The 13,051-nt window shown below is 37.4% G+C and overlaps 1 protein-coding gene across 11 annotated transcripts in view; it reads right to left on the bottom strand.

Annotated features, from left to right (window-relative positions):
• Positions 1–13,051, bottom strand: part of APC (APC regulator of WNT signaling pathway) — a 157,945-nt gene that overhangs the window by 11,837 nt on the left and 133,057 nt on the right. For 7 of the 11 annotated variants that reach the window (XM_066274046.1, XM_066274052.1, XM_066274047.1 and 4 more), the window contains 5 exons: positions 11,102–11,197; positions 9,535–9,588; positions 5,452–5,591; positions 4,801–4,878; positions 4,398–4,514 (listed from right to left, as the gene is read on the bottom strand). In XM_066274046.1, the coding sequence (XP_066130143.1) occupies positions 4,398–4,514; positions 4,801–4,878; positions 5,452–5,591; positions 9,535–9,588; positions 11,102–11,197 (485 nt within the window). The remainder of the gene's footprint in view (positions 1–4,397; positions 4,515–4,800; positions 4,879–5,451; positions 5,592–9,534; positions 9,589–11,101; positions 11,198–13,051) is intronic. The other 4 variants (XM_066274049.1, XM_066274054.1, XM_066274050.1 and 1 more) reach the window with 1 other exon arrangement.

Genomic DNA, 13,051 nt, shown 5'->3' with positions numbered 1-13,051 from the left:
TAAAAGATTACATTATTAGTACAACAGAAACTATAAAAAACCCTCTGTATGCTGATATGGAAAGATATATTAAAGGAAAAAAAACAAGCTGCAGAGTATGTACAATGTTCTGTTTGTATGAAACACACATATATATTAATATGTAGTTGATTCAAAAGTAACAATAAATCTCTTAAAAAGCACACTGGACAAACTCCAATTCTTAAAACTTCCAAAGAAACAAACTACAAAATCAGTACTCCCTGGTATACAGTATCACAATAAACTGTCAAATTCTTACTGCCACAGAAGCACTCTGTATATACAGTTAAAGTCAAAACCTGCCATGACCTTTCTGCTTATACAAATCAATCAAGGAGTAACCATCCATTAGAAACCTAATCTGTGGCTATCACAATTAGAGGTACCAGAGAGGATACAAATATAGTAAACTAACGCCTGCTTAAATGTGCTAAAAATGTACTTTGGGAGAAAAAAAGATGCAAAACCACACTTCAATGAAACAAAGTGCTCTAATGGAAATATAGTTGCCATCTAAATTTAATCAAATAAAATATTTCATGGAGGAGAGTAGCTCAGTAGAAGACCTGTATCTCTGACCTCTGACTCAGAGAAGACAGTTTCTCCTGGCAGGGGAAGCAGAATTAAAAAATGCATGGAAGTGGGAATCAACAAGGGAGAACCGAAGAACAGAAAGAAGACGGAGAGGACATCAAAGTCCATGCTGGGGAATAGTAAGAATTAAGGTCAGAGAGGTCAAGTCTTGAATGTCACAGCCAACATTTTGGACCTAATTCAATAAATAGCCATTGTATTCTCTTCATCAGAACATTAAATAAGTGAAACAATCTACGACCAAGTTCAGATACTATTTATGAGAAGGTAGGGAAGAAGTGCTTTCACTAATCAATATAAAAGAAGGTTGAGAGCTCAATTTTATGACTGACACACAGGTGGGACATTCAAAGTGTCCTGAGAACAGAAAAAACAGCAAGAGTTCAGAGGAGTGAGCTTTTAAACTGCATCTGGCCCAGAAGAAGAGCTGAAGGTAAGAAAAGAGAAGTTGCTCTTTACGTGTAGAGGGACAAGAGTTTTGTGTCAGAGAAGCCTTACAGTTAAAATTAGAGGAAACATAAAGAAATGGTTATAGGCTGAAAAGTATAGGTGGTAAAAGCACAGGGAGGAGTTTCAATAGGTGTGTGAACAAAAAGTATCAAATATATGTGTAGGTAGAAGTAAAAATGTATAAATGTAGGTTTTGTTAGAAGCAAAATTAGGAGGGACTGAAGATGACATACCAGTTAAGAAATGGAGCAAGTGGCCTTGGCTAATTGGCTCAGTGGATAGTGTTGGCCTGGCATGTAGACAGCCCAGATTTGATTCCTGGTCAGGTCACACAAGAGAAGCAACCATTTGCCTTTCTCCCCTTCTCTCCCTCTCATAGCCAGTGGCTCTATTAGTTCGAGCATCAACCCAGGCACTGAGGATAGCTTGGCTGGTCCCAGTGCATTAGCTTTAGGTATTGTATTCTTGGTTGATTTGAACATTGGCCCTAGATGGGGGTTGCTGGGTGGATCCCAGTTGGGGTGCATGTGGGAGTCCATCTCAGTATTTCCTCTCTTCCCACTTAAAAAAAAATAAATGGAGCAAGTGACTTGTTCAGGGTCTTGGTTGTTACAGAAAAAAAGAGAAACTGCAGGAATCAGAAGTAACAGAAATTATTTTTTAATTAAAAAAGTTGGCCTTTGTTAGACAGGTGAAACATAAAATGCTTTCTTCTCTCCAGCCAGTAGAGAAGATATAAGAGTAAGGAACTGATATCTTTGAGTGAACAGCAGCACTTGGGGCACAGACTGCAGGTGAAGGAAAGAAAGGTTCTAGTGTGAAGAAGAGTAAAAGCCAGCTGAATGAAGTTAAAATGAGACAAAGTAGGGGGAATATGAAAGGTAGTTCTGATTCTCTTGGTCACTAGTAGCAAATGAAGTCGAGGAAAAGATGATAAATTGAGAAAGAGACTGTTCATGACTGTTGCTATACATGTAGAAAAAAAGGAAACAAAGTTTAATACTGCTAACCAGAAGCAAGCCCAAACCAGAATTGGGTATCATAAATTTCTGATGGGCTAGTTTATCCAAGATGGAACTTGCATTTAAAATTTATATATGAATTTAGGGAGAAATGATTATTAAAATACTACTCTTTCTTTATAAGAACAGAGTGAGCTTTCCATTTATTATCTTATTTTACATTCCCCAGTAGGATGTGTTTTTCAATCTAGTTTTCTTGATTTGTAGCAATTAGTTTGTATGTAGATCTCTAAGGTCCTTGAGAGATAATATCATTATGAACTACTATATTTAGCAGCAGTACAAGTTTCCAAAATACATATAAACCATTAAATTTCTCTGAAAAGATGTAAATTAGGAGTCTTAAAGTGTACACAGTACAAATTCATTTGTGTAACTATTAAGGTATAACTGCACATATTTCAAGTGTGTTATTTGATCACTTTTGATGTATGTGTATACCATGAAACCATCATTTCAATCAAGGTAACATTTATTTCACCACCCCAAATTTCCTTGTTACTCTTTGTAATTCGCTGACCTCAGGCAACTACTGATTTGTTTTCTGTTATTAATTATTGCGTGTATCAATAGTCCATTCTTTTTATAACTGAATATTCCAATTTGGATATTTCATAATCCCATTTACTTGTTGATGGACATTAGAGTTATTTTTAATTTTTGGCTACCACAAATAATATTGCTATGAACATCTGTGTAAGTGTGAATGTAAATTTTTGTTCCTCCTGGGTAAATATTTAAGAATTAAAATGTGTGTTGTAAGGAAAGTGTATGTTTAACTATTTGAAACAATGACAGATGTTCTCCAAAGTGGTTTTACCATTTGGCATTCCCACCAGCAGTATATGAGAACTCCAGCTGTTCAACATCCTTGACAAGCTTGGTCAATCTTTAAATTTTAGTCACTATATCACGTGTAACAGTATTTCATTGTAGTCTTAATTTATGTTTTCACTGATGACTAATGTTGTTGGGTATCTTTTCCAATGGTGATTGAACACTCAAATATCTTCTCTTCTGCAGCATCAGTACAGGTGTTCTGACAGTTTAGAGTTTCAAGGGTACTTTTATGCTCATCCTAAGTATATATGAATTGTGTCTTTAGAACCAATTATTTAGTTAAATATATTTATTTCGAATAATTTTTTGGTTGATTTTATTGGGTTTTCTAGGTATAAAATAACATAATTTAGCAAAAATGCATAAAGAAAGAAACAATAAAAAGCAAAACTTTTTGCCTTCTCTGAAAAGAAAATTTTAAAGAAAAAACGTTGGCTGTGGGTGTAGGAAGCCCTGATTAGCTAAGAAGACTTGCACAGTCCCAGTCAAATTTCAAGTATTTTGGTTTTTTTTTTTTGTATTTTTCTGAAGTTGGAAACTGGGAGGCAGTCAGACAGACTCCTGCATGAGCTCGACCGGATCCACCCAGCATGCCCACCAGGGGGCGATGCTCTGCCCATCTGGGGCGTTGCTCTGTTGCAACCAGAGACATTCTAGCACCTAAGGCAGAGGCCATGGAGCCATCCTCAGCACCCGGGCCAACTTTGCTCCAATGGAGCCTTGGCTGTGGGAGGGAAAGAGAGAGAAAGAGAGAAAGGAGGGGGGGGTGGAGAAGCAGATGGGCACTTCTCCTGTGTGCCCTGGCCGTGAATCAAACCCAGGACTCCTGCACGCCAGGCTGACGCTCTACCATTGAGCCAACCAGCCAGGGCCCAAATTTCATGTTTAATAAAATAAAATAAAAAAAGCTTAGTTGTTAAAATAGGTATCGCACCTGGACATATTTCCTTTAATAAACAATTATTTGGGGATTCCTCACTGTTGAGTCTGATCACTTCTTGTAAAGATGACCGTGAAAATTTGAGGGCTTTGGGGCATTAAGATTTCAGTAGCATAGAGGCAACACTCTTATCAGTGATTCTCAGCAGGGGGTAATTCTGTCCCTCCTCCATTTTGGGGGACATTTGGTCATATCTGGAGACATTTTTGACTGTCACGAATGAAGGGAGGGTGTACTAACATTTAGTGGGCAAGGCAGGAATGCTGCTAGACATCCTACAAACTACACGTCAGTTCCCTCAAACAAAGAATTATCTTGGCCAAGATGTCAACAGTGCCAAATCTGAGAAAACCTGACTTACACTAGGCCACTGTACAACTTTTTCCATCTTAATACTTTAGAAGTCTGTAGTAGTAAGGATTGGTGAGATACACAGGTCAGGAATTAGGGAATGTCAATAGTGGAGAGAGTGGCAAAACAGTATCCAAAGATGAAATCCATATTACTGTACTAAATGTTTTCAAAGGTACCTTTTTCACTTCTAAAGCACATTCCATCAATGCCTTCACACTTCCAACTTCACGCAATGTCTTTTTACTATTTACATCTGCTCTCCAAGACAAATTTCTCAGAACACTTGCAATAACCTGCAAATAAATCAATTTTAGAATATTTATATATAAAATGATTGATACTAGCTGCATTTTTTGCTTTTAATGCTAGAGTAAGAGTAGAAATTAAGAAATTCCTACTAAATGCTACCATGATGCCAAGAAGAATTCCTACAATATAATTCTTTTCCTTTATTCTGGTGTTAATGTAATTGTAATTTAAACATGACATACTAAATACTGAACCACAGCTTAAAATAATCTACATCAGGGTGTTCACCAGCTGATGTCCTAGAAGAATACTTGAAATGCTAGGCAGTACCTGCTGTAAGTCCTCACTGTCAGATTTCAGCTGGGCCACCAGTGCTCTCATGCAGCCTTTCATAGAGCACAGTGTCGCCTGCGAGATCAGAGGCAGAACAGAGGGTCAGGAACAAGGCAACTGAAGCTGTGTTTTATTGTTCACTATTGAAATTCAAATCCAGTTTTAATTGTCCCATTTTAATTATATGATATATAGTATGTTACTCATAAAGTATCCAGAATCAGATTACATAAATGAAAGACAAATACTCTCCTAATCCTTTGTTATCTGTCCTTTCGTTGGAAAATTGGAAAAATAAAGTGAATAAATAATAAGCAAAGGGTTTTAAAGTAAGGTCTCTTATTTGGATACAACTAATATGTAACACCTGTACTGGTCATCAGGATTTTCATATTTTTGCTCTCATTCGTAGGAACAGTGTTTAAAATGAGATTAAAGAATTCCACTACTGTGCTATATCTTTTGCTTTTATTTAATCATAAGAAACCAAATGAATAAAAATATACTATGAGATATAAAGTACAAGTTTTTACTAGTTAGTGTTTTATGAGGAGAGTGACAAAAAGAAAATCAGTGAAAAGTAGTTTGTATGAAAGTAAACTAACTCATACCTGAGATGTTTTAAGAAATGAATCTTATAAAACATACCTTGTTAGCTACATCTCCAAAAGTCAAGTTTGTCAAAGCCATTCCAGCATATCGTCTTAATGTAATACTGTAGTGGTCATTAGTAAGCCCATACATTTCACAGTCCACTTGCAATAATTCTGCAATGGCCTGTAGTCCCCCTAATTTAAAAAGGGCAAGAAGAAAAGACAATAATCTAAAATAAAGCAAACTAGAACCAAGTTTATGATTTAAATACTAGGGGAAAAAATCTCAAAAATGAGACTATGTGATTGAAATTTGTCTTTAGAATTACAACCTATAAAAACTGTGTAAAAAGGATTTCTGTGTAATACATTTACAAAGTAAAACTAACAACTATTCCATTTTTTGCCAGTTTCTCCACCCTCCAACCCTTGCCCTACAGAGTGAAATGAGCATTATGCTCTATTTACTACATATACACTGTATGTTGTCAATGATGGGGAAGGCTATTTCATTTAACACTAGGTTTTCCTGAATATATGCAGAAAAAAGTAACATTTTTATTAGGACTTTACACTCTTCATTGTTGCACACTGTAATTTAATTAATATTTATTACCTGCTTAATAATTATCCTTAGGAATACTGAAAGTTATAAATAAAACGTGCATGAAGCAAAGCTTCTATTTTTATGAAAAAGAATTATCTGTTCAACTTGCTACTAAGTTCTATAAAACTATCTATGTTTTTAAAAAATTTCTTACTTTTCTTTGATGCTCACAAGAATCAAATAGCAACTACAGCAGGATTTAGTATTTTCTTTCCCCCTGATTCCCACCATCGGGTAGGCTCAACAATCCCCACAGTGGCCAACACTAGGAAGTCAAGGAGGAAAACAGCGACAAAGGAAAGGGAAAGACAGAAGCAAAATGGTGAGAGTGAACAAAAAGAAAAATAAGAATGCATATGGAGGCTATTCAAAATATTATTCATCATCAACATTAATCATTGTGCGAATGAGAATATTGTTTTGTCACAGAGAAGTGGCTTAGACAAAAAAAGGAGGATGAATATAAACAGAAAAATTTTGGATACTCTTAAGTCTTAATGGTCAGTTCATTAATCTGAGAGAACCATATTTTTAAAAATGATCCAGGGGGTCATTATGAAGAGAGATCTGCAAGTCTGCAAAATAGACTAAGTTTTAATCCTGGGTCTAGAATTCCATGCCACGAGATTTAATTATAGGAAGATTTAAATAAATTTTTATGACCAGCAGAAATGACAGATGAGTTTGATAAATAAAAATTAATTTGGTTAAGGAAAATCCAAATCATATTAACAAAAATTTCCTCTCTAACTACCCATGATGGAAAAATATATAGCACTGAAAAAAACAGTCACTGTCTTTATGGAGCTTATAAATTTAGACAAGATAGACACTGAACAACTAATTAAAGTGTGTTGGGCTGTGTAAGTTCAGGGCAAGATAACAGGCAGACTTAACTTAAACTGGACTGGAGGGATCAAGAAAAAGATTGGGAAAATAATGTTTGAGACTTAAATGATACAGAAGTTTAGTATATAAAAAGCTGGAGCAGGAATAATAAAGCATTTTAGGCAAATGAAAGCATGTGCAAGGGCCCCTGGGCCTGAAATACACAGCATCAGCGTTACAAGATGAGGCTATAGAAAGGGGTCGAGGTCAAATCATGCAAGAGTTCATGTGTCACATTAAGGACTTCAAGCAGGGGAAGGAAAAAGTATATGTGTTCTAAAGAGATTCTTATGGTGGTAAGGTGCAGAATGGGTTTTGACTGGAGGTTAGGAGATAAAGTACTGCACAATAGAAGAGAAGATAGTGGCTTGAACTGGGGATGGAAAGAACAGTGACTCGATATACTTAAAAAACAGAATTAGAGTACTCAGTTACTAGATGTAAGAGGTAAGGATAGAGTCATGGATGTCTTCTAGGATTCTGGCTTGAGCAACTCAGTTGACTGAAATGCCATTTTTCTGAGAAACGAAACCCTGGAGAGACAGTGATCTGGGGACAGAGGGGACAACAATTTCAGTTGTGGCACATGAGTTAGAAATGTCTGTAAAACCATCCAAGTAGAGCTGTCAGAGGAGCAGTTTGATAATATTTAGAACTCAGGAGAGGGCACCTGGATTAAGATGTAAATTTGAAAATCACTGTAACTGAAGCCAGGGACTAGAGGATACTGCCTAGGGAGAAAGAAAGAGAGCCCTGGATAGAGCTTTGAGGAATTGCACCATGTGATACTTGTATGAAGGAGATGGAGCCAGTTAAAGAACTGGACGGTTTATTATTATTATTATTATTAAAGTGAGAGGCGGGAAGGAAGAGAGACAGACTCCTTCACATGCCCCTACTGGGATCCACCCAGCAAGCCCTCTATGGGGCAATGCTCTGCCCATCTGGGGCCATTGCTCTGTTGCTCTGCAACCAGGCTATTTTAGCACCTGAGGTGGAGGCCATGGTGCCATCCTTAGCACCAGGACCAACTTGCTTGAATGAGTCATGGCTGCAGGAGGAGGAAAGGGAGGAAAGGGAGGAAAGAGGAGGGAGAAGGGAGAGAGAGAGAAAGAGAAAGATATGAGAGAGAGAGAGAAAGGGGGAAGGGATGGAGGAGCAGATGGTCACTTCTTTTGTGTGCCCTGACCAGGAATTAAACCTAAGACTTCCACACACTGGGCCGAAGCTCTACCACTGAGCCAACCAGCCAGGGCCAGAACTGGGAGTTTGACCCAGGAAATTCACCTGGGGCTGGCCACTGCTGACCTGAAGACAGTGGCCCTATGTACTGAAACGATCATCAGGATATTGAGCATTATAAAGCAGACCATCAATACCAGAACAAAACATGCTATGCTTTGTGCCTAAGTAAAATCTTGCCTGGTGTAGCAATATCTGTGATAAAGATTCCAAGAAGGCACTAAATGAGCAAACAGTTGAGTACCCTTGTATGGAAAAACTAAAAATCTTAGCATTTGATTTTGCAAAAGGAATGAAGAAGGGTATGGCCAATCTGAACAAAACCATGAAGAACATGGCTAATAAAAAAAGAACATTGAATAGAATTTAGGATATCAGATAAAAGAGAGAGCCCTTATGGTTTCAGGCAAATAAAAAATATGATGGAAATTCATGATTGTTAGAATAAATAACAGGGTTGCCTGAGAAAAATTAGAATATTTCAAGGTAAAGCAAAGATAATGAGCATATCATTCCATATTTTTTTAGAGCCTACATTAGAAAATAGGGGTCCAGATAAACCAAATACTACCCAGTATGTTATCTCATAATGTTATAGATAGTAGTGAACCAACAGATTCAGGTGACATTCAACAGAATCCTTAATTAAATAAAAAAAGATAACAGAAAGATGACATAATTTTTAAAGTTTGTATGTATGTGTGTATGTATAAACTTGGTTTAGCTAGTCACCATCAGCATAAAATGCCTCATTCTAAAATATATAAATATTAGGGGCCCAACATCAATATTCTGTCAATTGGTGGTTCACAAAATTTCCTAATCAGAAGAATTACCTGAGTCACTAATTAAATATGACTCCTAGATTCTCCCTCTGGAGACTTTGTTTTACTAAGCCTGCTTCCTACAGGGCAAGAGAACCAACTTGGTTAAACAAGTACTTCTATAGTGATCATTATGATCTGGTGTCAGAAACAAGGCGAATAAACCATGAGTTCTTTGCAAGTTAGGACTTTGTCTTAATCTTTTTTATATCTCGTGCCTAGCAAAGTTTCTGGCACAGAGTTAAGAATTAATAAATTAATAACACATCACTAACGTTATAGTTTAAAACTTGCAGTATTAACAGGTGCAAACTTAGATGACCCTGGTAGCTGTAGAATCTTATATGGACAAATGACAGTTCAGCTGACTGGGCTTAGGGATTTCTCTTCACCTAGTTGGGACTTTTTTCCTCCCTATCTCTCACAGTCAGATACTTCATGCTACCTTACCCTATTTCTCCACAATCCACAAACCTTGTTCCAGTGCAAATTCGGAGGCTAGGAATGAGAAGAAGGTACTCCTCTGTGGCTATGTCCCCAGCAGTCACACCCCCAGAGACCCCATCCTGCTCCTCACCTGAAAGCCCCTGCCCTAGCTCCTGTGATGAAATGCCCCGGGTAGCCTTTCTACCTGAAGAAGGAAGAGGAACAAATACTGAGTCTACGTTTTACTTTGAAATTCAGATGATTAATGTATCAGTCCTAGTCTACAGTTCATTGGAACACAGGGGCATTTATAGAAAAATCTTTGTGTTAGCTTAAAATTGGATTAATTTTCCTCTTTATTCAGTATTTTTATCCCCTTCCCATTATTGCTAGTATTTAAAAAACCCACCCAAACATAACTTTCACAAATGTTGAGACTATATTGAGGAGGGGAAAACTCATAAGATTACACTCAGTTCCACAGGAGGCTGAGAAAGGTGGTGGGGGAAAGAAAGAGAATCAGGTGGGCCAACTGCTAGGCCTGCAGGAAGAAAAGCGTGCTGAGGACAGTCCTGACATCAGAAGTGCATAGCCTCTTGAGTAATAACTCTCGAGGAGACAACACTCATTTTGGCTGTTCAGGTTCTCTGTTTAAGTTCCATGACCTTGTCACTTTAAAGATAAACGATGAATGATGATGATGCGGGTGACAGGAATACGAAGTGGGGGCTGGGATGCAATGTAACATAAACAGCACAAAAAGCCAGGGCACTGCTACACTAGATGGGAGCTCAGTGCATGGTCTTGCTTGTGGCACCACTAGAGATCCAGTTCACACGAGATGGCTCAACATGATGCAATTTATAAATGCCACATGTGCAAAATCAACCTAGAAATCAAAGAAAAGCCGTTACATGAAAAATGGGCTGCACAAATGCAGGTTATATAAAGATCAGAGTGTGTGATAACACAAAACCAAAATTAATGGAATGCTTCTGATTTAAATTAGAGCATAATGCTTTTCCACAGTAACCAATTTCAAAGATACCATGCTGTTTATCATGAAAATCCATTAAAGTATCAATAACCACAAGACAAATGAAAATCTTAGTATTTCCTTCTGGTGTCCATCAGAGCGACTGAGTTCAGGAATATGAAGCAGCTCCACATTAGAAAATAATTCAAATTACCCTTCCTGTCAACTATCACACAAGGTCTACCTTGGCGATAGGGGCAAGGAGTGGTCCATTCAGTAATTTTTCCTTTTTAAAGGAATATTTTCAAAATATCAGTCACAGAATATGGAAAAATTCTAGGAGGGTGGGGGGAGATGAAGGAGGGTAGAGGGCAGATTGATGGTGACTGAGGGAGACTTGACTTGGGGTGGTGAGCACACAATGGAATATTCAGGTGATGTGCTATACACCTGGGTACCTGAGACCTGTACAATTTTATTAACCATTGTCACCCCAATTAATTTTTTAAAAAGTTACTACAAAAAGAATTTTTCCAATCTATGACTCATATTTTGAAAATCAAAGTTAGCTAAGGGTAGCAGTTTGTCATTCAGTCTCTTTCCTTCTCTGGAAACCAGAGTATAATCATTTGCTACAGGGAGGAAGCAGCTGGTAATAGAAGTTAGTGGCCTTATATTCCATTTCAACAATGAAGAAATCTTTAGTATTCTTCTGTGGCATTAAGAAACACTTTTGTCTTACCAAGTTCATTCATTGCATGCCTATGCTCTTCATCAAATGAAAGTTTCATTAGAACACACACAGCAGGACAGATCTGATGTTCAACAGGAGCTGGCACTGAAAAATAAAATTGATATAAACCATAATGCTTTGTTTTTCTCAAAAGCAATGATGTTTATTATACTTAAAAAACTAACAGGGCTCACTAATGCATAGTTTAATGGATCAAAAACGATTTGCTGAACAGAGAAATAAATATTACAAACATGAAAATGAAAATATGAGTACAGGACTTTTCTTGGTTCCATAAAAATGTTTACCACTCCTCTTCCATTGACAAAGGTCTTAGAATGAGTCCCTTGCAGGTTTATGCAATAACTCAAATAATTTACAATTATGTTTACTATATGAAAGAACAGTACCATTTTGGTATAAAACTGTTTCATTTTATTTATAATTTCTATTTAAACTATTGTCACGAGTATACAAATATAGTAGAGAAATCTAGTACAAACCTAGTAAAGTTTATTTATTGCATTGACAGATACTAGGCAGTAAACAAAAATTTAAAGAAATGTTATCCAAGAAAATGTACCTCTACATTTACTACAAAACTTGTTATCTGAAATAAAATTTAAAAAGCAAGTCTAGCCCTAGCCAGTTGGCTCAGTGGTAGAGTGTTGGCCCGGCATGTGGAAGTCCTGGGTTTGAATTCTGGCCAGGGCATACAGGAAAAGTAACTGTCTGCTTCTCTACCCTTCCCTCTCTCTCTCTCTTCCCCTCCCGCAGCCAAGGCTCTATTGGAGCAAAGTTGGCCTGGGCGCTGAGGATGGCTCCATAGCTTCTGCCTCATGTACTAGAATGGCTGTGGTTGCAACGGAGCAACAGCCCAGATGGGCAGAGCATCACCCCCTAGTGGGTATGCTGGTAGATCCTGGTCAGGCACATGTGGGAGTCTGTCTCTGCCTCCCTGCTTCTCACTTCAGAAAAATACAAAAATAAAAATAAAATAAAAAGCAGATCTATTTTTCAGAAGGAATATTAATTTATTATATTTAGCTTTTTAAAGAGGTTATCAAGAGCACAAAATGCTAGTCATTATTTAATTGTGAATAGCCAAAGAAAACAATATAGAAAAAGACAATGTTCTCCTAGTAAAGTATCTTACTAGTTTTCATCCCTAGGACACATAAAGAACTATTGCTCACAAAAATTAGGAGATATTTCAAAAATGAATATTAAGTGTTGAAATATCCCCTAAGTTTTGTGAGCAGTATATTTCTTCTGTTTTCTTATCCTGGAAATATTTTAGATTTTTAAAGTAAATTCAATTTTATAACTAAGTTAAAAAAAAGTCTGTTAAAGCTTCATAGGTAATGTTCTCACCATCACTCCCCTCCTGCTTCTCAAATCAGTAGGTTGATACAATAGTCCTTTCTGTGTGTGTTCATGCTCTTATCAGATGAAAGGAAGATCTTACCTTATATACTTACTGCTTTTGGTTCTTGCTTTTGCTACAGGAATGAAGTAAGTTATGTCCCCAAGAGTCCCAATTCCCATGTTCCCTGCTCCTGGGGGAAAGGTTCCGTTGGCCAAGAGTCCTTCCCTGAGCAAAGAGCTGGGTGGCTGATAAACCCCCCACCCCAAACAAAAGGGGGCCACTGTCTGGAGCAGGATGGTACAATAGGAAAGGCACAGGGTTGAGAATCAGAAAATCTGGACTCTGTTCCTGGTTCCACCACTTACTAGCTGTGAGGCCACAGGCAACTCTTTTAGCCTTTCTGAGCCTGTTTCATCTGTAAAATGGAGATGGTAATAACTTCCCCTCCTACTTCACAAGGTTGTTGTGAGGATCAGATAAAAACAAATATTTTTCTATGACAGTGCTTATATCACACTGCAATTATTTACTTCTTCATGTCTTTCTCAAAAAAGAAGTTTCAAGCCCTGGCCCGCTGGCTCAGTGATAGT

Source organism: Saccopteryx bilineata, chromosome 4, assembly GCF_036850765.1.
Source record: "Saccopteryx bilineata isolate mSacBil1 chromosome 4, mSacBil1_pri_phased_curated, whole genome shotgun sequence".
Classification (NCBI taxonomy): Eukaryota; Metazoa; Chordata; class Mammalia; order Chiroptera; family Emballonuridae; genus Saccopteryx; species Saccopteryx bilineata.
The sequence above is the reverse complement of the archived record's forward strand: the minus strand, read 5'-3'. Positions and strand labels throughout refer to the sequence as shown.